Here is a 25553-nt window from a genome sequence, read left to right as displayed (position 1 = left end):
TCCTGTAGCTCAATTGGTAGAGCATTGCTTATCAAGCGCAAGGTTGGGGGTTCGATTCCCCGGGAACACATGATAGGTTAAAATTGATAGCCTGAATGCACTGTAAGTCGCTTTGGATAAAAGCGTCTGCTAAATGCATACATTTAATATAAAAACAGATTCATTGATTTCGAAATCAGACTCAAAAAAATATCACATTAATTGATTAGACATTACTACTTAATTATTTCTTTTAAAAGCACCAAGGAGAGATAAAGCACATGTCAAGTTAACTTAATTTTCATTCTGTTAATCGCACAAACCTATCGCATCACTACAGCAGACTCCGAATTTAGCACACACCTCATATGGACTACTTTAATGATATTTTTATTTTATTTTTGACCCCAGTGCTCATTCAGTTTCATCATATTTAAAAGAGTGGCCAAGATGTTGTTAAATTGTCCTGTTGTGTTCCATGGAAGAAAATAAGTCATAAAGCTTTGGAACAACATGAGGGTGAGCAAATAATGACCAAATTTTGGGTGTACTGTTCAATTAAATGAAAATCTGTTTCTTGTAGAACACTATCTAAGTCCATTGTGAAAGGGGCTAAAAGGGCAGGCAAGATCACAATGGGTCGCCAGTCTACTCTGAAGAAAAACGAAAAGGGCAGTCGCATGACCTGGCATGAGGATGATGAGATCTCAAGTAAGTTCACAATTCACAATGTTAGAAAAATGTCTTATGTCAGCAGTCATTGCCCTTCAGTTGTGTGATATTGATGTTTCAGTCTCAGATGATGGTGAGCCCCCCGCCAGCAGCACACTGAAGACCTCAGAGAAGTCCACTATGGAGCAGTTAGTGGAGCAAGCCTGTTTCCGTGACTATCAGAGGCTGGGTCTGGGTACTGTCAGCACTAGTTTCACACGGTCTAAAAGCGGAGAGCAGTTCCGTGTTACTGCAGTCAACAGACTCTACTCATTGTGTCGCAGGCAAGAAGCAACCCAACTCCTAGATTTTTGTTTGAAAACCTAGTGAGCAGCCTTGCCTACTGCCTACCTAGATGGCAACTCTGCAAGCTGCATAAATATTGCTCTTCACCAGCTTCATAAGAAACTCTTAAGCAGCAACAACAGTACCGTTTACTCCGCCATTGTTGTGTATGTTTTTTGCGCTTGCCTTTAAAAGCGATACGTACTGCGCATTTCCACATACTTAACATGCACTATGCACGTGCATTACGTCACCATTTTCAAAGATTCCCTTATTGGGTGTTTACACGGAAAAGATAATGGTGCCATTTTCAAAAACTTGCACTTTGAAACACGTTTTCAAAAATATGTGTTGTCAGTGCCCAAAACAGCGTTATGTAAACAAAGTGCATAAAAGGTTTCCTGTTTTTGGCTGAAAATGTTGTAGTTTAAACAGCCCCTTGATTTGCTGCATATATTTGGAATAGCCTTTGTGTCAAGACACACTGTGATGCCTTAAAGGGAAAATGCCACCATTTCTCCATATTCCACTATGTTCTTCCTTCAACTTAAACGAGCTGATACGTACCTCTCTCGTCTCAGTGCATGCGCTCAATCGCTGTAGTGCTTTATTTGATAGCTTCTAAATTCATCCCTGTTTGGATCCTAAGTAATGAATGAAGCTTAACTAAACGCTAGCGTAGTGGTGCCGCGCGCTACAGTGATTGTGTGCATGCACTGAGACGGGACAGGTATGTATCAACTCTTCTAAATTGATGAAGAACATAGTGGAATATGGAAAAATAGTGGCGTTTTCCTTTAAACTCAGCATGAAATGATAATTAGCTGTTTTGGCAATGCATTTTATAGATTTTATTGTGAACAATTCATCTGTTTCTTTGTTTTACATATATAAATTTTGCCTTGTATTGTTGAATCAAAAAGCTCACGTTCATCTACCTCCACTTTTATGTGCAATGCCCACATCTGAAAACCCAATCAACAGTCAATGCATAAAACCTAGTCTCTACATTACATTTTACTTTTTTGGATAATCTGTCTCGCTTGGCTGTACGTCTCAATAAGAAAACAACAGCTCTTTTGAAACGTCTTTTTCATTGCAACTTTTAAAAGTTGTCTAGATTTTAAGAGGGTAGCTTGCTAGGTTTTGGAACAGAGTGCCCTGTGAAAAACAATGACAGAAATTAATGTACCATTTTTCAAAGTAATCTCTCAGCTACAACTTGTGAATCATGATTTTTTTTTTTTTTAAATGGTGATAATATCCATGGTTTACAGTTACCCTGGTCTCCTGGTGGTGCCTCAAACCGTTCAGGACAGCAGTCTCGATAAGGTGTCCCGCTGCTACCGGCAAAACCGCCTGCCAGTGGTGTGTTGGAAACACCCTCGCACCAAAGCTGTTTTACTTCGTTCGGGTGGTTTTCATAGCAAGAGTGTGGTTGGACTTTTCAAGTCTCAGAACACTTCTTCAGCAGGTATGTTTGTGCAGTAAAATATTCATATTAAATCAAGCAGTCTTGGGGATGGTTTGCAATCAGACAGGGCTGTAAATATTAGTAAATATTAGTCCCAGCCTTGAGATAACATGCCCACAGCCACTGACTATCTAATGCATGTTGCAAATAACACTGGACAGTGATTACTTGATCTGGCAAGCACTCAACTTGATTGGATGACTTAATGCAACCTTTGAGAAGGTGTTTTTTTTTTTTACATACTTTTTTTTTTTTTTTTACAAAGTACGAGTTTGATGCAATAAGCTCTTTTGAAGATGAAATAATCACTGGATTTGACAAAGATAGCCAGACTTTTCTCTGAAACTACCATTAGTTACATTTTCTTCATGGCTGTCTATTATATTCAGAAATACTCGCCCCTAAACGGAACATAAAGTAAACAAACTGTGGTGGGTCTTTTTTCAGTGTCTTCCTGTCGTAGGTGGTTTTTGGCCAGAATAAGCTGCAATGTGGACCAGACCTTTGGCCACTTAGTCCTGTTCTCAACATTTTTTACAGAATGCTGCCAAAATATTGGCGTCATAAGATATTCCCTCTAGGATGTCTGCTCTAATTATGACAAAGCTGCTTGCTTTCAAAACTTTTTTATTAACAGGAACTGGGAGTATTGATGGGATTGGGATTCTATAATATTTTGTATGTTTTTCAATACAAATAATAGTCACTGAAGGGGATTAAAAAATGATATATATTTTAATTCATCCTGTGCTCCCCTTTGATGTTTTCTTTGATGTCCTGGTTGAAAAGCACTAAATTACTTTTCAAGAGAGAAAAGACTGTTCTTAAGATGCTCTCTTGCTGTTACCAGCTCCGACTTCCTCAGAGACCTCCAGCAGTCTGGAGCAAGAGAAATACCTGCAGGCCATCCTCCGCTCCATCCCCATCTACTTCAAACCCAACGGCAGCAACACTCTCACCAACCGTTCCCTCATCGGCTTGTCCCCAGGTACTGCAAAGATATCAGGTGCATCCTTCACTCAATGGCTGATTCTTCGGTTTCTTGTTTAGACTTGTTTTTGCACCTTTTTGTGTTCTTCAAGGCTCTTATCTCCTCCTGGTTTCCTCTTGGTTGCACAAAATGTTATTTATGTTTTGGGCTGATTTCCAAAGGAACTGGAGAACAATTGTGTGGTTATGTAAGGAGAGCATGACATGTCGAGGTCACCTCCCATCCATCTTTCTCCTTGCACTCGCTGCTCTCCACAGCCGTATTGCAGATTGCTCAGACCACACAGATCCTGCCCCGTAAGCTATGCTGTGTCGCCACCATAATGTTCCATTTATCCCCACCTGCTGGGTAAAAAGCAGCCTCCTCTCACCAGCAAATAGCTTAGCTTAGTTCTGATCATAGTGCTACATGGCAGCTTCAAGTTCTTTCTATTCAAAACAGACGTTGATACTCAAGATGCGTTACAGCAAGAGACCAGACCCAAATCTGACTTGAGCAGTGTTGTGTCTTCAAAACATTTATTGTGTAATTGGACCCTGAAACTGATCTTTCTCGGCATACAGGCCACCGCAACATCCATAAGCTAGATTGATTCATACTAATCCACGTTTGCTATGCCCTGCAGAAGTGGTTGGGTTGAGATGTTTACTAACTACAAGCATTAATGTCTGTTGTGTTTGGTTCCAAAACCTAGTTATCCGCCTGTCTAGAAAGCGTTTAGGCATCATAGCCATGTTCAAACGCAAAGGCTTTTTCAAACAACAAGTCAGCAAATGTGTCCTGCCTTCACGTTTCCTTATTGGATGAGGCCATTGCAGAATGCAGTGCCTTGTTGATTTATCAAACAATTGTATTTTATATAGATATTATTATGCTTCTTACATAAAAATTGCGAATTAAGTCTGTGCTTCAGGTGAGGCATGATACTTGAGTGATTTGATAGACCCACGAAGAGAATTTCTGATCAGTGTTTGGTGCCAATATGTTAGGATGCTATCTATATTGGTATTTGGCAGCTACCTAGGGTTTGTAAAGAGCTATGATGCCTTATTTGCTTGTGTTAGCACGTGATGCATGGTGTGTGTGATTGTGTGTTTTTATCTGTTTAGCTAGTGAAAGAAGGGCATCAAGAATACCAAAGATGGCCCCTGTCCATTTGGACATTTCCTTCACCAATAGCTTCGCCAGAGGAGGTGAGTGGGCCTCTATTCTTCATTTCCGTCGACTCCAAGGAGATATTTAGCATCAAACTAATTCCCCATATTTCATCTGACATCGTTAGTTGACTGTCTTCGGTCTTGATATCTCATTATCTGTGTTCTGTCACAGACCACATGTCTTCCCACACACGTACACACGCTCATACTGCTTTGACTTTGGACTGCTCTGTCATTTTTTGCGGTGATGGTTCTGCTGAACTTGCAGATATTTGTTGCCACATTTCTGCAAAGCACAGAGAGTATTTCATAAAATCTAAAAAGCTAGCCATGTAGATAGATTCAGAACGCCTATTGTGAATGATTTTGTGGTGTGTGGTGCAGAAGTGTCCACCTACCCAGTTAGGTCAATATCTGCACACTTTCATTGAATGTGATATTAAAAGCAGGAAGGTATTTGCTGTTAAAACAGTTTTTTTTTTTTTGTACATCACGGAAGTTAATATTACAAAGATTAAGATTCAGATTTTCACATCTTCTGAATTGAAAATGGCCCATTACCAGACACTCACCTCAGACACATGTAGAGTAATTTACATCTGCGAGAGGATTTTATGTTAAATTACATTGTGTACAGTAATTTATTCAATCATGTCTTTCCAACCCCATACGAAAGTCTAACTATCCAAAGTTATATGTAGAGGTCGACCAAAATTGGATTTTATCAATACCAATAGCTAGGTCGGACCAAACTGATTCTGATTAATCAACTGATAGTTTTTAAAATGGATACTGAGTGAAAACTACTACTACGCTTTACTATTAAAAAAAAATAAAAAACGTATTGAGCCATACTTTGTACATGAATAAAAACATAAGTCTTAAATATTAATTATATATTAATCATTAACGTTAGTTCATACTGTAGTTCATTACCAAATGTTAACATAAGCAACTTCAAAACGTATTAGTTGAAATTAACACACTCAAACTAATTGGCCATCTTTAAATACCTACACAAAGGCTATAGCACTGAAATTACATACATATGGTTATTGTGTATAATGGGAAAACTGCATACTGACATACATTTTGAGGTAATAGCTCATTATAGTCGCACAGCTTGTTGGAGCTATAAATACTACTAAAGTGTGAGAATTAACTTGCGCTAGTCTACGGATGTGCATACTAGGCACTTCAGATCAAAGCCTCAGCGGTCGTCCAGCGCTCATTAATATCAAAATGACTTAAATGGCTAATCAAATCAAAGTAGACGGGGTTTTACTGTTCACAGAAGCAAAGCATGTTGTAGGCGCTTCAGATTGCTTCCGCGCATCAATTAAAGCAGCGCTGTTTTTAATGCATTGGCCTTATGTCCAGTACAGTCACACTGTATATCTGTTATTTAAAAAACTTTTGAAAAGTAAAAATGGATGAAAAAGTCTTCAGAATCTATTTGCATGAAAATCAAATATTGTTTTATTTTATCGTATCATTAAAAAAAATTTGTATGTACTATATAAAACATTAATGTATTCTGTATAATACAGAATGCATAAAAAAAGAGAAAGTGGGGGTGTTTTCCCAGTGCTTAACCAGAAAAATGTAAAATGGCATATCATGCTGAAAAGGTTGCTGACCCCTGCACTATAGTGTACTGTATACGCTGTTTCGTTGTCTCTTTTAAATCTGCATCCGAATTGTCCCGATCTGTGCAGTGCACAGTGTCACATGTAAAAACAAACTGCATGTGGTGTCAGTGATTCCACCTCTAGAGACTGCTCTCGCTCTCTAACTTTATAATGACAGCAGACCTTCTCAGCTGCTCCAGCAATGTATGCAACCTGGAAAAACTATCGGCGTGGATTTTGGCAACCAACTATCGGTGCCGATTAATCGGCAAAGCGGAAACATCGGTCGAACTCAAGTCATAAGGGTTTGAAAACAAATTGAGTGTGTGTAATTGAAGACAGAATTTCAGAATTTCAAAGACAGTGTTGGATGAACTAGTCATCTTTTTATTTTTTTAAACCCCATTATAAAATCTTGTTATTGTATTTGTTGGTTCTGTCTGGTTTTGGACATCATGTCTTAGTATAAAACATGTCGGGTCATGATGGGTTGAGTTCTTGGAAAAGAGCTCATAATTTGAACAGAGATTGGTTAATAGATGCCAGTCCCAGCTGATGGGTCTAAGATGACATCATGATTCAGTAATGTTTCTTGTCATATTTCTGGAAATCTGGGTTAGAGATAACAGCTGCTGCTGAAGACTCATTTCTTTGTTGTTATGCAATGAAATTAGGTCTTTATCTCACCACAGCCAAATATACTCCAGCAGGTGCAAGCTAAGACATTTCCCATCATGCGCGGTTCACATAAATTTTTTACCGATTTCTCATTTCCTCATTTTTCGTAACATATATATATATATATATATATATATAGTTTGCTATGAGTGAGAGATGGAGATGAGCACTAAAATAAAAACCCTTCTCTATTCAGTTTTCTGTTTGCACACTATGAATGTACAGTAATACCAGTAATCTGTCAATCTATTGAAATACAAATAATGAAACAATTTTTTCTAATATTCAGTTCCAAAAGCAGTTATTGATATTGTTTATTTGGCTAAAAACTATAAATCTGTCGACCTCTTATCTTAAAATCCTGATGTTATACAGGCCTGCAGCATTTCTCTCGCGTCTGTCTCAATAAGATGAGCTGCTAATGACTGTCCTGTCTGTCATCAAAGGGGGTGATTGTTGCATGTGTGTGAATTTAGTTTTCTGTTCTTATTTCCCGTTTCTGTTCCAACCACCAATTCCTGCACCCTTAATCTACCAGTACTTGGGTATAGGTATAAACTATTCACTCACTCAAACCAAAAAACTTCAGCTAAGGGAATAATTCACAATCAAGGTATAGTTGTTGTCTTACTCATTCTTACTAAGCTAATTCATACTTGACTTAATCAGTGTTCTCAGCATCTCTTTGACCTCTCTCCATGCTTCTGTTGTGTCTGAAAGTCACACCACAATGAGGTTACCTCTGACTTTTCTGGTTTCCTGAAGTAAACTAGAGCGTGACAAGAGCACTTGTGTTGTAGTTTGTTCTGGCAGGTCTGTAGTGACTGCAGTTTGAGGTTCAGTGGTACAGTTTGTTAGTGAATGTTTAGTATGTGGTAGTAACTAATGACAAAGCTCTGAATCAGCACTCATGAGGACAAATATTAGGCGAGTGGTCAGTAAACTATATGATAATGTGCTTCCATGGTAGTATGTTGCATACTATTGAGACTATTACTTTGGACATTGGCCAGTATATTAGTGACCAAGGTTTGGAATATTGTTTTTATTTTATTTTATTTTCTTTTTTATTTTCAAAAATAAAGGAAAAGCAGCAGTTTTGTGAAATGTTATTACATTATAACATGATTACGTTATATATATATATATATATATATATATATATATATATATATATATATATATATATATATATATATATATATATATATATATATATAAATTAAATATTATTATTAATATTATTATTTTTATTATTATTTTTTTAATGTAATATATTCCTGTGACGAAAAAGCTGAATTTTGGTGCTCAAGAATAATTTCTGATTATAAGAATTAAGCAATGTTGTATGTCAGTTGTGCTGCTTAATATTTTTATGGAAACCATGATAAACTACCGTTCAAAGGTTTGGAGTTAGCAAGATAAAAATATATATGGAAATGAATACTTATATTCAACAAGGCATTAATGCGTAACAGTTTATATTTGCTAAAATATTTGTGTTTTCTGTTTATGATGACAGGTGGTCTAATAAATTTGTTAGGTACATACAGCTGTCAGACTGTGTTTATTGACTGTAATTGGGCATCTGAATTCAAACATTATAATAAAGTGTTTTACCATTTTTGTCTGCCTTTGTTGTCAAACAGTAAATTAAAAAATTCATGGATAACAACAATTATATTTTAGCATTACTGTGACTAAAGTTTAGCACTGTGTGTGTGTGTGTGTGTGTGTGTGTGTGTGTGTGTGAACAGAAATCATTTAAAGTTCTTCGCATCCCCTAACCCTTACACGTTGAACATGTTTATATGGCTAATCTGATTATTTTCAGGTACCAGTAAGTGTATAGTACTCTAAGCTCCTTTTAGCACATTTAGCATTGCCGAGTTTGTCCGTCCTTGATATTAGTTAAGTCGGTTTGAGATTTTTGTAATCCTGCCTAACCTGATGTTCACACTCATCTGTTGTATCCCCTCTCTCCTAAAGGTGTGTGGTCTAGTCTGCGCTCTACCAGCAGATTCAGCCAGCATCCCGCCGCTGTCGATATGGGCGCGCGCTTGGCTGGCAAGGATCTGGCGCCCCCTACAGGCATTGAGAACCTCCAGGCCCAACTCCTCAAGCATCAAGCAGCTCTCTACATCTTTGGCGAAAAGTCTCACCTCAGGGTAAAGATGTTTTGTCACTCACTATGAGTTCTTCGAGAGAAGGAGCTAAGGATTTGATGCAGACCTTGTATGATGAACCATTTACAGGAAAGGAGGCCTAACATTTATGTGTTGAAGTGTACCAGTTCATATCACCCTGAAATACTTGGACAGTGTTCTTTCCAAAACACAATACATTTGTGACTAGACAAGGACCTCTTAATAGCGTTTATAAAAGCCCTGATTTATTGACACATTTGGTTTGTTTTTGGCTGGAGAGATATTGGATCCTGGTCTTAAGTGTCATTTTTTCAAAATTGAGATTTATACATCATCTGAAAGCTGAATAAATAAGCTTCCCATTGATTTATGGTTTGTTAGTATCAGACAATATTTGGCCGAGATACAACTATTTGAAAATCTGGAATCTGAGGGTGCAAAAAAAAAATCAAAATACTGAGAATATCGCTTTTTAAGATGTCCAGATGAATTCTTAGCAATACATATTATTAATAAAAAAATAAGTTTTGATATATTTAAGGTAGGACATTTACAAAATATCTTCATGGAACATGATCTTTACTTAATATCCTAATGATTTTTGGCTTAAAAGAAAAATCTGTAATTTTCACCCTGACAATGTTTTTGTTGGCTATTGCGACTTAAGACTGCTTTTGTAGTTTACTGTATACAGCGTATAACATTTAGATGCCTGAAGGAACTTTTTGCTGCTTTTTACCTTATGGATAATGTTTTTCTTTAACGTTCAGTGTAAAATTTGTATTCCAAATTAACAGTTGGAATAAATCAGTCGTACGGTTGACAGTTATTTGGCGGATCCTTCTCACTACATTAACTGTCTGTTTTGAATTTCGGGGTTGCCTGTGAAGTGAAAATTTAATTTCATCCATATTAATAGTAAAGTTGGTCTGCTCAAATTTATAGCCTTGGATAGAATAGAATAAAAGCTTTTTTGAGATATAAAATTTGTGACTCTGGTCTGTAAACAAGCAAAGCTTCTACACAACTTTTTTCCAAGAGGCACAATCCAAATGTTTGTTTCTATGCTCTGTTTTTTTTTCCATGAATTAAACAAAACAGAATTAAAAGCTTGTACCAAATGCTTTTCAATAACAGGGCTTAAGACTGGACTCAGCGCTGAACTGTGAAGTGGTGCCAGTAGAGTTTACGGATACAAGGCAGGTGAAGGGCTCCTTCAAGAAGCTTCTAAGAGCGTGTGCGCCCAGTTCCATGTCCTCGGACACAGAGGACTCCTTCCTTAAGGCTCTGGAGGAGAGCGAATGGATGCTACAGGTTAGCACGATCTCTTAACACACACAGCAGATCCCTGTTCTGTATCAAAACTACCCCTGGACCTTCCCTCTATTGTGACTCAAAGTGACCTATATCTTGAGAAAACCAGAAACAGGTTGGCCTGTGTGACTCTGACCCTGTTGAAAAGTCTTTCCTCAAAACTAGTCACCCATGGGAAACTGTGCAAGACAAAGATGGGAAAATTGCACGACACAATTAAAGCAAAACAGTGTTGCTTACCATGCTGAAAGCCATGCACTCACAAACCCCTTTGGCCTTATGGTCCACTGTGTCTCAGACACTAAAACAATATAATCTGTAAAGATCCTTGCCAAAACCCGCCGAGAGCTCTTAGTCAGCAGTGTGCATTACAGTAAATGTACAGGAACTGCTAAACTTAGAATGTGTTGTTTTGTACTCTGTATGTGCGTGTTTAACAGCTACACAAGCTTCTGCAGCTGGCTCTGGTTGTGCTGGAGTTGCTGGACTGTGGATCATCTGTTCTAGTTAGTCTTGAAGATGGCTGGGACATTACCACTCAGGTGAGCATCATCTCAAACTCACACACGTGCTGTTGCATGTTGACAATTAAACAGTCCTGCTCCTTTTGCTTATTAGATGCTTGTTTTAGAGCCTTGTCTTCGGCCGTTGTCTGATTCAAATATTAATCACAAGGCAATACATGTACATGCCAACATTGTTTCTATACAGGATACCCAATACACCTTCAATCAGTTTTCATCGTTCAACACAGAAATAATAATAATATCCTGAGAAACATCTTATAGCAGGTAGTGCCACCGCAAATCTACAAATGCCTTACAGTTGTCATTGCACAATAAAGTTGGCTTGGAGAATATTTGAAAACGTTGAAACTTGAATTTTATGCCAGTGCAGTAGAGACATTTTTGTAGGCACAGCTTATGTTTTCCATGCCCACTTCATGAGATCTGTTTATGAGAGACAGAATTGTGTTCTCTGAGTGTCCGCTGGGGTTGTTAAATCTAGCCTGTGGTCAGAATCAGGCACGTTTCTGAACAAGACCATTCCTGTTCATTTCCCTGCTTCTTGTCCATTCTGCCATCCTCTCCGTTGGCCTGATCTGATATGTTCATCTAAATAGGCTCCATATGTTTGGCTCTTCAGGAGTAAAACAGAATCACGTTGTTGTCACGTGACCATGCTTTCAGTCTTGGGAGGTGTTGTGATATTGCTTGTTTTTTTGTTTTTTTTTGTGATATTGCTCTAATAATTCTTAAATCATTCTATTTATATCTGTAACTCCTGGAAATAGGTTCTGTAGAAATTCTACATTTGGTTAGGGCAATGCTTTTTATGTAACATTTACATCTTATTATCTGGCAGACACTTTTTTTTTTGAAGTGGTATTCACAATGCATTTTTGATTATAAATTAAATTTGAATCATGTTGCAACTAATTTTGACTTTAGCATTTTGATGCATCTCGGAGTGAAATTGAAAGCTGAATTGAATGCGGGGCTTTATTTTTGGGCAGAGAAAAAAACTCCTAGGCAGAATTCTAATGGTCAGTATGTTTTTTTTCGATTTATGAATTGGATCATCAAGGGTCAAATCTAATAGGGCCAACATTGGCCCCTGCACTGGGCACGTATCAAGCATCGGCCCCTTTTTGTAACCCTCTCCCTCTCTCATTCTGTTCCTGCAGGTGGTTTCCCTTGTGCAAGTGCTCAGTGATCCATTCTACAGGACCTTAGAGGGGTTTCAGGTGCTTTTGGAGAAAGAGTGGCTGTCTTTTGGCCACAAATTCAGCCAACGTGGCAACCTGACCCCCAGCAGCCAGGGCAGCGGGTTCACTCCCATCTTCCTCCAGTTTCTTGACTGTGTTCATCAGGCAAGTTGACTTTATGACTTTATCGTCTGATGTTTTCTGTTATCTGGGGTGGTGGAATCATAGTGGTTAAAGATCTGGGCTGGAAACCCAAACGTTCAAAACCACAGATGGAATAACTCTTGAACCACATGACCATTTTGCACTTGAGCAAGATACCTTAACCCCAGGCTGCACCAAATGGGACTGTCCATGTTCATTTTGGAGAAGTGTCTGCTACATAACAAATAACCAATTGCTCCATCTCTCTTTTTCACACACTGCCCAGAATCACTTCATAACTCCCAATCTCTGTCTCTCACACCACCCCTCTCTTGTTCCCACCGTGCTTCGTCCATGAGCTCACAGCTTTCCTGCAGCGTCCAGCCAGAAGGAGGAGGCCGAGAAAGACTCAGCTGTCAGAATGCATGCTTTAGCTTTCCTTTTGCAATCCCCATGGTGGGCAAGCAATTTAGACAGAGCTGCTCCTTCGGCACATCTACCTACCCCCAGCTTCCTTTGAAATGATCGCACACAGATGGTGTTTCAACCTGCAGCCAGCATTGTCCTTGCTGGAGTGTTTCGCCATCACCTCCCAACATCGGCACGTTTAGTGGAAAACTGCAATTTCGGGGATTCTGTTCAGTCTGTGCTACATTAAGTTAAGGGCAGGAAGAGTTTTTCCTTCCTCTAGAGACAATGTGCACCGCTCGCATGCGTTTACAGAAACAAACTGACTTTAGGCATATTTGATGAAATGAAGGCGTAGAGCGCTTGAATGACCCAGTGGAGGTCCGGCAATTTCTCAGGCCACAGAAATAAAGCAAAAGGCATCTGAAAATAGAAGTATCTCATCTTAGAGGCAGCTGTTGTTTTTGCCAGGAAGTGCAGGTGGCCTGGAGTGTGAGAACTTTGCAAGCTCTTCTGTCTAGATCCTGTTGGCCGTACATTATCACATTACGTCTCTCCTGATGCTGTTATTTTTAAATTCCCTTTAACTAATCATTTCCTGGGCGTTTACTAATCGTTTTCTTGAACTGCAGTCTCAATGCTATCCTGCTCATATTTGTTGAATTTGTTGAAATGTGGCCAAACAGCTTCTCCAGTGTGACGCGTCGACTTTCTTATTCCAGGTTCATAACCAGTACCCCCTTGAGTTTGAGTTTAATCAATACTATCTGAGGTTCCTGGCATACCACTACATCTCCAATCGCTTCAAGAACTTCCTTCTGGACTCGGACTACGAGCGGCTGGAGCACGGTGTGTAACTCCTCATGTCGTCCTTTAAAACAAAACTCACAGTCCTCCACAACACAGTATTTGTCTTTTTTCATTGCCATAATTACATTATTGTGCAAATGTTTTTCAGCTGTGTTCTTCAAATAAACAAGGCAATGAATAGCTGTAAAATATTACAACAAACACATGCAGTCTTACTCAGAAAAGTTGTACCTACCTGTAGCAGCCCTGATGACCTTTGGAAGCACTTTTTTAAGTGCTGCTAGTCTTATCAGACTTGGCTTCTGATATTTTGTTTCACACCTTATCACATTACTCTGAGTAATGTGCGATTAACAAGTGCTTCTTTGTGTCTCCTCACTAAAGGCACATTGTTTGAGGACAAAGGAGAAAAGCCGTCCAAGAGGGGAATCTGTATCTGGGAGTGTATCAGCCGAATGCACCACAAGAGCCCTCTCTTCTTCAACTACCTTTACAGTCCCTCAGAGACGGAGGTAAAGAGTCTATCTGAGTGTGTGCAGAGGTACCAGACAGCTCTAATGGCCTTTACCCTACAGCACTCTGCTTAGAGGTTATGTTGACTACCAGTCCCAAACATGCTGATGTCTTTTGCCAGATCTCATTCACAGTGAAGAATAGTTCCTCACAATTGCAAAACAGCCTCTTTGACCTTATAAAGCAGTGAGTCGGGTGGTGTGACGGTCTGTATAAAAACAAAGCTAGAATAGGAAAGTGCCCCATCCTAAAAAATCCAGCAAATGTTGTTTTTAACATGGGGATCTTCTCACTGGCAGTCGTCCCCTGACATTGTTTTAAAATGAGTGAATCAGGTCAGCCATAGCCCAACAAAAACATGAAGTTTAGTGAGAGTAAAGTGTTTCTTCTTTCTTCCACATTCCTGTTTTACAACCAAGCACTGGAGAAAGGGCAGCACGGTATAATCTTGAGACTGGGATATTTTAACGTTGGGAACGGACAAGCATCATGCTTCTTTGAAGTTAAAAGTATTTTAGATTTGGGATAGTCCAATCAACAGAAAAAAAAAAAAGGTAACACTTTAGAATAAGGTTCCATTAGTCAATGTTAGTTAACTACTTTCGTTAACATGAACTAAGCAAGAACAATCCTTCTACAGCATTTATAAGTCTTAGTTCATGTTAATTTCAACATTTACTAATGCATTATTTAAATCAAAAGTTGTGCTTGTTAACATTAGTTAATGCACTGTGAATTACCATGAACTAACAATGAATAACTGTATTTTCATTAACTAACATTAACGAAGATTAATAAATACAGTAATAAATGTATTATTCATTGTTTGTTCATGTTAATTAATACATTAACTAACATTAACTACTGGAAACTTATTCTAAAGATAAAAAAAAAAAAAAAAAAAAAAAAAAAAAAAAACGTTTTGCACACATTTTCAGTCTTACAAATGTATGAATGTTTATTTGCATCTTCTGAACTGTTCAGTTAAGGAGACAGAATATTTACTAAACATTTGCTAAACAAGCTCTTCTTGCTTGGGCGCCGTTCATGCGCTGACGTTTTGTTTAGAATACTTGAAATGCACATAAAAATGACTTTGCGAGTCAGATTGCAACATTCACATAAACTGACCTTTCAGAATCTGAAATCGGATCGGATAAATTCCGACTGATGAATAATGAGTGCATGTTAACATACTTAATGGTCCATACGGTACGAATTTGGAAAGAGCAAGGGTGACTAATTCAGTGGCTAATTCTAGCAGAAATTCTACAGTGACTAATATTGCTTACAGCACCTTTATGTAAAGTCAGAACCGAAAAATCCAACAAATGATTGTTTCTTTGTTTTCCCCTTAGGCAGTGTTGAAACCACTCATTTCTATCCCCAATCTGACGACATGGGAGTTCTACACAGAGGAGACGTTGTCCACAGGCCCGTCTTATGACTGGTGTATGCCCACTGTGCGCTCTCAGAGCACGGAAGAGCCAGACACCATCTCCACCACCAAGAGGAGGATCGTCTGGCCGTGTTACAGCAGCGTCAGCCGGGCCCAGCCTGATGCCATCACCAAACTCTTGGCTGTGAGTCCATATGTCTCTGTCCTTTAATAGTTTCACACCAAGCCCTCATCAGGACAAAAGAGCAACCTTTCCTCCCACAATTAAATTGAAAATGCTGCATAATGCATTAAAATTGCAACCAATCAGAAACAGTGACTAGTAGTTTTCTCCGTTTGCACCAAACAGATAAAACATTTATAATAAAAAAAAAACACACCTAGTATTTATGCCATGCTTTTTTATGCCATGTCAGATATTTTGGATGACTAATATTCAGTGTTTCTGAACATCTCAAATGCCATCTGTCTCACCTCATCCACATTTGATGTTATCTGCGAAGAGCAGGATTTAGACGAGACACTATAAACAACTAACATTTGTGAAAAAAACTTGTGCCTTTAACTGTTACTTGGAAGGACAAAAATGTCCAAGCAGAACCCAAAGGTTTCCTGGATGATCAAAGGCACCTGCAAGAGGGGAAGTCTTTAAATGGATGTGTATGGTTGCAGGACATTGAGAGGCTGGAGGAAGAACTGGGACAGCCGTCTGAGCCCTGGCACACCACGCTGGAGAAGGTGCGAGACAGCATCCAAGAAGACCTCAAACAGGAAGGCAATGTGAGTGCTGTTTCTCTTTCCAGCTATTTTAGTACCGCTGTGCTTCACAAATGTTGCCTCGAGTGGCATTTCAAGTGGCACGTATGCAACGAATATTTATTTCAAGCCCAGGTTAACATTTGTTTTAAAGCTACTCTTGGTGGTTTGGATTCTACTCTGTGCACATTTCAATTTGAATGTACCCTTAAAATTACATTTCCAGAACTGATCTATTATGATTCTTATGGACCAACTCTCAAAAATCATATTATTGATGGGATTCTTAATAGAAACACTATATATAGTAACCCCAATATCACGAGAGCCGCAGCTTTAAAGGGGACATTGGATGAAATTTTGGATGAAAAAAAAAATGGATGAAAAACTTTTTTTAAGCTTTTTTGTTTTAGTTTTTTTTTTTTTGTAGTTGCATGCCTTGTGGATGTGGTGGGAAACATGCCTTAAAAAGCAGCATCCATGTTTGTAGACTTTATGCAAGCACCAAAGTGTCTTTTCCAGATAAACTGGCCTCATCTCTTGCTCTGTTAATCTCAAAGCTGCGGAAACAGTCAGTGTCCATCTCTGGTTTGGTCCCCACCTCCAACCTGCAGGCCTATCAGCGACACTCCATGCTGCACCTACCTGACAGCGGCCTCGGACAGGACAGCAGCCCCACTGCAGTCAACGGGGTTAATCGCAGGGCAGCCACGCTCTACAATCAGTTTACCCCAAAGAATGAAGACAACAGGTAACAATGACAGACAACACCATTGATACGGTTCACCTAAGTTTATCGACAAAGCAAACAAGCCGTCATATCTTTTGTTTGCACAGATCATTTGAGGGAATCTTGTACAAGCGAGGGGCATTACTAAAGGCTTGGAAAGCTAGGTGGTTTGTTCTGGACATAACAAAACATCAGGTGAGTGGTTTATTACATTTTTGCACTTTGGTGTTTACCTTCATTTATTCATTTATTTCTCATGCAATCTCGCCACACCCTGTAGCTGAGGTATTATGAGACGGATGTGGACACAAGCTGTCGTGGCTATATTGACCTGGCCGAAGTGGAATCTGTCCTGATTGCCACACCAACTATAGGAGCCCCCAAACACATCAGCGAAAAGGCTTTCTTTGATGTGAGTATTAATGAAGCAACACAGTGCGTGAGGCTGTGCTTTAACAAAGACCTTCAGATGTGCCTCTGAGTCTTATGTTACCAGACCCTGTGGGTGTCCTGATGTTCTTCCAAAAACCCTGATCCTTAAAGACAGACCATTCTTTTCACAAATAAAATGTTTTAGAAGTGTAAATTTGTTGTCCAAGTACTAGAAATCCATCTGCCCGTGTTTAAAGCAGTCTGCACTGCTGGCTGTGGTAGATTATTGCTTAATTTATGTGTTTATTTCACTAAATAAAACCGTGGGCATGACGTCCGAGATAAGAGATACCAAGACGGTGCACTCATATTGCATTGGCTGGCCTGAATTATATGTTTTTTTAATGCTATTTGAGCGTAAGAAACAGCATTTATGTCAGACAGCATTCAGGACCACAACTATTAATATAACTATTAATATAAAATTACTTTTTTAAGTAATTTCAATAGTAATCAAAGGTGAAAGTAAATTTTTTTGAGTGTACACAAAAATCTCTTCTCTCTTTTTCTGTGTCCCTGCAGCTGAAGACCACTAAACGAGTGTACAACTTCTGTGCAGCAGATGCTCAGAGTGCCCAGCTATGGATTGATAAGATCCAGAGCTGCATCTCAGATGCATGAAGCCTTTTTCTTCTACACGCCTCATCAGCATCACCTCACTGCAGGGAGACTCACTGTGTAATTAGTAGCACCCCGTATTAAAGCCTTCAGTGCCTGCTGAAATCCAAAAGACTCCTGAGAAACACTGCACCTGAACAGTGACGTACAAAAACACTGCTCTGTTCACTTGTCTGTGGAGCTGCATTTACTGTGTCCCACTACCTGCGCTCAAAAACTTGATCCTGAGCTTATGTTCAGGTGCTAATGAAAACGATGCAATGCACTACTCTGACATTTGCTAAACAAAGCAATAGCTCTCATCTTAAACTCGGGGTTCAAAATAGCAGTGACGAGAGGTATGTTCTGCAAAACAAAAATACTGTTGCTGCTGTTGCAAAACAACTGCCAAACTGACAAATATTAAGAAAGATGCACAATGTGTAACAGTCAAATGATTTGCACTTAATGATATGCACTCCGTATAAAATAGATTTTTAATGGCTAGAACATTTAGGCTAAAGGCGTTATGTTTTACCTACACACAAAAGCTTGGAGCAGACAACTTCATTCTCTAGTGTGCAAAGTATTTTTTTAGATATATAAACTTTCTGTCAGGTTGAATGTTATACTCATATACTGTAAATTATTTTTAAAACATTGAAAGTGTCACCTGTGTGTTTTTGTTGAATGGAGAGTCTTATGTACATGTATTACAATTCCAGCTTTTTGTATTCTGCTGAATATGCTGTTAAGTATGTTTTTCTAACCTTTTAGTCTAACTTGAAATAAACACTCATATTTATACTTAATTACAGACAATTTACGGACCAAGCAAAGCACATCCTGCCTGAGATGGTTATCAGTCAGCCGTTTTGTTTGAGATGAAGGGAAGAACATTATATTATTCCATTCTCTGTGAGGTTACATGTGATGTTGATGGCTTTTTTGAGGCACTAAGGTTTTATCCATTTATTTTGGTAGCGTATCTCTAAAGTTTTAAGAAACATGAAAAAAATATCAGACAAGATGTGATGTTGCTGAACCTAAAATGACTTTACTGTATGTTTTACAATCCTTTCTAGTGCTACTAATGTTTCTGGTTTGTTTACTGTTTTTGGTTGTATTTTATGTGGGGATTTGCTGTTATTTGAAATAAATCTAGAGAAGTTTAATTTTGTGACTATATATCTTAAATTATGCATGAACAATAAGACCTTGAAGGTATGCAATGAAAGTATGTAAGAACACAAAAGCACATGTTGCATCCTGCAATGTAAAAAAAATAAAAATTAATGGACAAGGGGGAAAAAAACAGCAATAGTGGGTTTTAATATGTCACAAAAACGAGATTGTTTAATCAACATACTGATTTTGATACAACATGGATTTACAGCAATTTGTAAAGGATATAGCGGATTTCCCAGGCATAGAAATTTGGCATTACAGACTGTCACACAGAAAGCAATACAAGCTATTTGCCAACTTTGGCCACTCTGTTTTTCATTGTCTTGTGGCATGAGCTTTGTGAATTTAAGACCGTATGTTAAAATTAGCAGGTTTCTCTATTCCATAATGTTGACTGTAATAGAATTGATTTATCATCAATACTGTTAAGTGTCTGTTCTGTTTCCTAGCCCAACCTCACTCACCTTTATAATCAAGTCTTGCCATTGTACTCTTAGCGCTGCCATAAGAGGATTGTAGTGGCCATTAGAGTAAACTCTTTGTCCTTTCAGGTCAACAGCTGTCGAGGCAGAACAGCAGTTCAGTAGAAACAGCACACACTTCTCAACTGTCAGTATGCTTTTAGTTAACTACCTTAATAATGACACCTCAGGTTAAACCTCACTGACACGTGGAAGTAACTCTATCTGAGTGCCGTGGATTGTCACAGCCACAGTAATGCAAGAATACAGAAGTGCCATGAGACAGGACTGCATGCTTGCAATGTGCTGACCAAATCGTGGGTTTGATCTGGCTTGCCCTCATGTACCAAAATCATTTTGGTTTACCCTGTCCAAATGATTTTTGTCAAGTGCAATAAAGCCTGGATAAAACACAGACTTGAAACTAGAGGCTTTAAATTTAGTTCCTCTGCAGTTATTTTAGCACTGTCGCTCTCATTAGCAAGAAACAAACTAAGAAACCGTTATTTCAACTATATATAGTAATGCAGGGAATTCTGGGAGTGTCAGTTTATGGGTTTTCACTGTAAATTATACATTGACTTTTTCTTTTTAACTTCTAAAAACCATAATTTTAACATTTTTTTTTTTTTTTTTACCGTAAAATTACATTAAATATAATTAATTTATTCACTGTATATAGTATGGGAGCTTACTGATGACCAATTAACAGGTTTTTACTGTAGCATTTTTAGTTTTACTGTTAAAATCACAATAATGTTTTACAGCGTACACATTAAAATTTTGATTTTCATTGTTAGCTTTTTATAAAAAAATGCATAAATGTATGCATTTAGAAGATGCTTTTAACCAAAGTGACTTACAGTGCATTCAGGCTATACATTTTACCAGTATGTGTGTTCATGCTAGTGTCAATTTAAATATGTATAGCAATAAAGTAAAATTTCATCAAAACATTTGCTTGGTTTGTTTTGGATGTGGCGAAGACTACAGCATGCACAATTAATACCTGTGATCAGATAATCAAGGTAAATAATTAAGAATTATGATTTTGTTTGTCAACTTCTTGACCCTGTTGAAAAAAAACAAGACCAAATTTTGTGTAAACCATTCATAATTTGTTACATCAATTGTCGCATTGAATTGATTGAGGTAAATTACATTTTGCATGGAAATTCGTGAATGAGGTCAACAGGACATTCTATTCACAAGAATACATCCCAAAAGAGACACAGTTGAAGATCTGTGCTAATCAACAAGATTACTAAAATCAACTTTAAAATACTGTTCAATCTCTGTTTGTTCATGTGCCACAAAGAGATGTTAGAGTAAAGGAATGCTAAGTGTCAATAATTGCTTCTCTCTTCAGACCTCAGTAGACAGATTTGTCTCTTTAGAGGCCAGGACAGTTCGAGTTCGTCATCAGTTGGCAGCTTGTATAATTTGATACACATTGTGATTCAGCCAAGTAATTTGTAATATGTGCCTTCATTGAGGAAAAACATGGAAACAACAAGTTTCGCCTTTCTCCCAGGATTTTGGACAGGATATCTCACTTAATGAAGAGTAAGATGAAACGTCTACAAATCCTTGTTGGACACACCTAACGGGTCGCATCTAACCATCAGAGCCAAGTGGTCTCACTTGCAGTAATGGATGAGTAGAAGAGGCCACAGGCGCCTTTGAGGCGAGACACTACAGCGCCGCTCTGCTCCGAGAAAAAAAGCCAATGGGACTGAGGTTTGCAAGAGCATTGGGGACGTGCTTGATGTGGGATAGTTGCTCCCAGCTGACTTGTATTGAGAGCAGGTGTTGGCCTAGCAAAACATCTGGACTGGAGCTCTCTACAATTCCCTCCAAATATAGATGCCTCCTGGAGTGGAGGATTAGAGAGGGAAGCAGCGGAAGAGGGAATCCCTCCAGAATGCTTGGAATGGGACAAGTGGGATGCTCTGGAGGAATTGCAGTTAACTGGCCGCCACAGGAGACTCGTGAATCTGTTGACTTGAAGTCATAGCGTTTTCATAAATGCTTTAAATGTGACCTCTTCCCATGCAGATTGTTTAGAACTGTGAGCTCATATAGACATTAAACATCCTTTTCCCTAAAACAGATCAACATTTTATTTAAAGAATCATACTTTAAACTGTTTACTCTTTTAGAGGTCTATGTAGATTTATCACAAGCGCTCGTTGTTTATTCCGGGCGCTAATACTGGCTGGTCATAGTTTAACTTGAATTTCAGAGCACATCCGACTGTCTGAGATCCTTCAGATTCTTGTTGGCAGCCGTCACACATGGCAGATGTTCTTGTCGAAACACTACAGTGCTCACAAATCAACAATGTGAACAATGCAAGTGTGACAAATGCATGCAGAAAGGGGATTACATGTAGGCTGAATGCAGGTGGCACTGATGTGGAGATCACACCTGCTCCAAAGATCGGTCACGTCATTCCACTTCCTGTTACCAGAAAAGAATCAACAGCTCATTATATGCTCAATGGCGTCATGTTAGCACCCTATCTAGCTAGCTGGTAAATAGCCGTGGTTTGGTAACACTAGCTTATGACGTGTTTTTGTAGGCAAACCCTGAAGTTAGCCTCACCCTCGACAAAAATCCAGTAGCTTGGCTTTTGGATTATTGCAGAAAATAAATTCTGTGACCGACGAAAGATACTTTACCATGTTTTGTTCATCATGGTCACCTTCACAAATCACAAATCACAAATCACAAAACTTTAATTTTGAAGCCTAAATACAGTCGACAGAAACAAAACCCTAAACTTAGCCTATGAACAAACTGCACCACCTTTAACAACAGCTCTTTCAGTCTTTATTCAAAAACACTTTCCCTGATAATCTGAGTCAGAATTAAGGGGTGTAACTGTTCAAATTGCAGTTTGTTTCGGGACACTGTTTTAGGGTCACGGATTCTGTTCGATATGTTCAGGGAATAAAGGACTGGTCAAATAAGAATAAAGAAATAAGAACAAATAATCAAACTACAGGCAAAGGCACAGATAAATTAAGTAAAATAAACAGTTCTTCATTTTAAACAGTTCAGATTTTGTCTAACAGTAACTTTCAGGTACAGCACTGTAAACAAACAGTGCATATTTTAGTGTATAGCCTAAATTAAAGATACATTTTTGGTAGCTATTTTTTTGTAGTACACAGTTTTCAGTCGGAAATGCACTGCAGATCTCTGATTCGTCAGTTCAAAAGCAAGGCTTATGGAAGGATATTCCAGACAATTTTCAAAAGGAATCGCAAATTGGATTTTCAATTGGATTTTTCAGATGTGGATGCAAAAAATTGTGACATAATCCATTTGCAACTGTGTTTCCCATGTCTTGCGTGTTATTAGCCTGTCATATATTTAAATAGCAATAATTAATTACCACGTCTGCTTTTCCACTCTCTCTGCGTCGCGCATATAACCTGACAAAACTCTGCAATTCTATTAGCATTTAAATTTTCGATTACTTATACAGAAACCTGTCTAATTTTTAGGGTTTTGGAGAAATGTGTGCAAAAAACTTTACTGCTATTGTTAGGGGAATGGAAATGACATTAGTTTTCATCTGTGCATGCCACATAACAAAGGCACATTAGCAAAAAAAACAACAATCAAGGATGTTTGGTTATGCTTGATGCCACCACTGAATGAGTAAAACACACCAGCAAAACTGGAAAAGATTGGAATCGCCAGTGTTGGGCGATGCTAAATTCATAAGAAAGGACCTAAATAGAGTCACAAACTGATGGACCCCTGAGAAAGGGGGTTAATTTACAATACTGTGGAAGAGCTATTCCCTCTGCGAGAGGCAGTTAGAGCAGACACACACTGTTGGCTTTCACTTAGTGTCAGTCATCTGTGAAGGCCCATGTGTTGATATCATTTAGCCAGCAGGATTATGGACTGTTAAATCTACCACCCGCCCAGACCATGATGAGCACTAAACAATGAAGTCATCAAGAAAACATCCAACAAAAAAAAAAGATTTGTTCATGAATACACTTTGTAAAATAAACTGTGCTTTCAAACCCAAGCATGTGAAGTCATTTCACACGTGTCTGTCAGTTTAGTCATCACGTTTCTGAGGAGAAAAACAGAATGATAGTTTATGGAAAACTTAAGCACCACCAGGATGCAGCTCTCAGATTCATTCATCTGTCACTGAGTAAGACTAGGCCTGGAGGTATGTCATTTAAACGACAGCAAGTCATGCAAACAAACCCTTTAAAGGCACTATTGCTTTTTTTTTTTTTTTTTTTTTTTGATGCCCTTGGAAAACAAGTACTTGGAGAGTTTTGCTTTGTTTTGTGCATAAGGTGGCAAAATAAATAGGCTTGAGGACACATTTCCCATTTCTTTTGTTTTTGGCATCCAATATGTCCAAACAAAGGATCTCATTCACTAAGTGTGCATATGCTTACATTTGTGTGTGAAGTCTACAAATGGACGTTTTCACAAACAGATCATGACTCACCATTGACTTTTATTATTTATTACTAAGATAGATGTATTCTAAATTTATATTTTAAAAAATAATAATAAATTGTATATATATATATATATATATGTAACATTTACATTATATATAAAATGTAAATGGTCAATGCTCTCTAGGGGGGGGGGGGGGGGCAGGGGGGGGGACTCGTATTTAACCAATGAAAATGCAAAAGAGTGGTCACATGACCCACATGGGTCCATTTTGTTCCCTCTTTCAGCACACATGCACATGTCCCATGGCTCCATATTTTCTCAAAAAATCTGAATCACCTTCATTGGTAAGTAAAGAAGTATTTTCAAAAACTTTACATATATCATCAAATATATAATAGGAAATTACATAAAACTGCATGTTGCCTTGAGGCAACATTGTACCATAATGGAATCACATAAGGCCATACCAGGCATACTAGGTTTGAATACAAGTATATTGGAGAACCAGCTTATGACAAGCTGTATATGGTGTGCCCACTGCTGACATCCCTCTTGGAGCAGTTCCAAGAAACCCCATTTGATGAAAATCTTTGTGTGGACGAAAAAATTTTGCCATTCAAGGGGAAACACCCCATGAAACAGTACACTCCCAAGAAGCCAAAACGCTGGGGATGTAAAGTCTTTGTTCTTGCTGATAGCAGTGGCATGGTCTACAACTTTGAGTTGTACACTGGGTGTATCTCTCCTTGCAATATGCAGCCTGACATAGGTGTTAGTGGTAACATAGGACATGAAAAGGAAAGGAAGGGGGGCTTTTGAGGAAAAGGAGACCATATATAATGGGGTTACCCTTAGGGCTGTGAAATGGCATGATAATCGAGCAGTCACTCTCCTCTCCACCTTTGCCTCAGAGACTCCAGCAACCACTGTGACGCGATGGGACAAAAAAAGAAAACAACAGTCCAGTTGAAATGCCCAAGCATTGTCACTAAGTACAACAAAAGTATGGGAGGGGTTGATCTACTAGACTCCCTCATTGTCCTCTACAGAACAAAGATTCAATCCAAAAAGTGGTATCATAGAGTGATACATGTTTGATTTTGCTGTTGTTGAGGCCTGGCTGCTCTACCGGAGAGACAGCAGAGACTGTGGCATCCCCTTAAAGGATGTGAGCAGCCTTGCAAAATTCAAAGCTGAAGTTGCAGGATGTTTCTGTATGGAGAAGAAGACCTTGAAGAGAAGAGGGAGACCATCACCGCACACTGAGGAAGAACAGCCTGAAAAGCGTCCAAAAACCTATGTAGAACCATGACTATCAACGCTGGTTCTCACTGTTCGGACCGATCATTGGACTGTTTGGGTTGAAAGAAAGGGGAGATGCAAATACCCCGGTTGTTCAGGCATTGTAAAAGTGCAGTGCTCAAAATGTGTTGAGAGGAATTGCTTCCTCAGCTGGTGCCATTAGTGAGGAAGGAGATTGTATGTATTTGCTTGTGTACATGCAGGTCCTTGTGTGTGTGTATGTGCACGCTAGTTAGGATAAGGTTCATATGAGGATAAGGTTATGGTGATTGTTAATGTTTTAACT

General features: G+C 38.6%; 1 protein-coding gene across 4 annotated transcripts in view; it reads left to right on the top strand.

Moving 5' to 3' along the window:
* Positions 1-19930, top strand: part of LOC128016500 (myotubularin-related protein 13) — a 131186-nt gene extending 111256 nt beyond the window's left edge. For 2 of the 4 annotated variants that reach the window (XM_052601033.1, XM_052601034.1), the window contains exons 25-41: positions 563-690; positions 773-974; positions 2253-2449; positions 3300-3437; positions 4550-4633; positions 8896-9074; positions 10191-10367; positions 10808-10909; positions 12055-12240; positions 13350-13476; positions 13822-13949; positions 15309-15533; positions 16022-16129; positions 16666-16856; positions 16943-17030; positions 17116-17247; positions 17790-19930. In XM_052601033.1, coding sequence (XP_052456993.1) covers positions 563-690; positions 773-974; positions 2253-2449; positions 3300-3437; positions 4550-4633; positions 8896-9074; positions 10191-10367; positions 10808-10909; positions 12055-12240; positions 13350-13476; positions 13822-13949; positions 15309-15533; positions 16022-16129; positions 16666-16856; positions 16943-17030; positions 17116-17247; positions 17790-17888 — 2491 coding nt within the window. In that variant the 3' untranslated portion in view covers positions 17889-19930. The remainder of the gene's footprint in view (positions 1-562; positions 691-772; positions 975-2252; positions 2450-3299; positions 3438-4549; positions 4634-8895; positions 9075-10190; positions 10368-10807; positions 10910-12054; positions 12241-13349; positions 13477-13821; positions 13950-15308; positions 15534-16021; positions 16130-16665; positions 16857-16942; positions 17031-17115; positions 17248-17789) is intronic. The other 2 variants (XM_052601035.1, XM_052601036.1) reach the window with 2 other exon arrangements.
* Positions 19931-25553: the final 5623 nt, after the last annotated feature.

Source organism: Carassius gibelio, chromosome A7, assembly GCF_023724105.1.
Source record: "Carassius gibelio isolate Cgi1373 ecotype wild population from Czech Republic chromosome A7, carGib1.2-hapl.c, whole genome shotgun sequence".
NCBI lineage: Eukaryota > Metazoa > Chordata > Actinopteri > Cypriniformes > Cyprinidae > Carassius > Carassius gibelio.
Note: the sequence above shows the minus strand (reverse complement) of the source record. Positions and strands in the feature narration are given on the sequence as shown.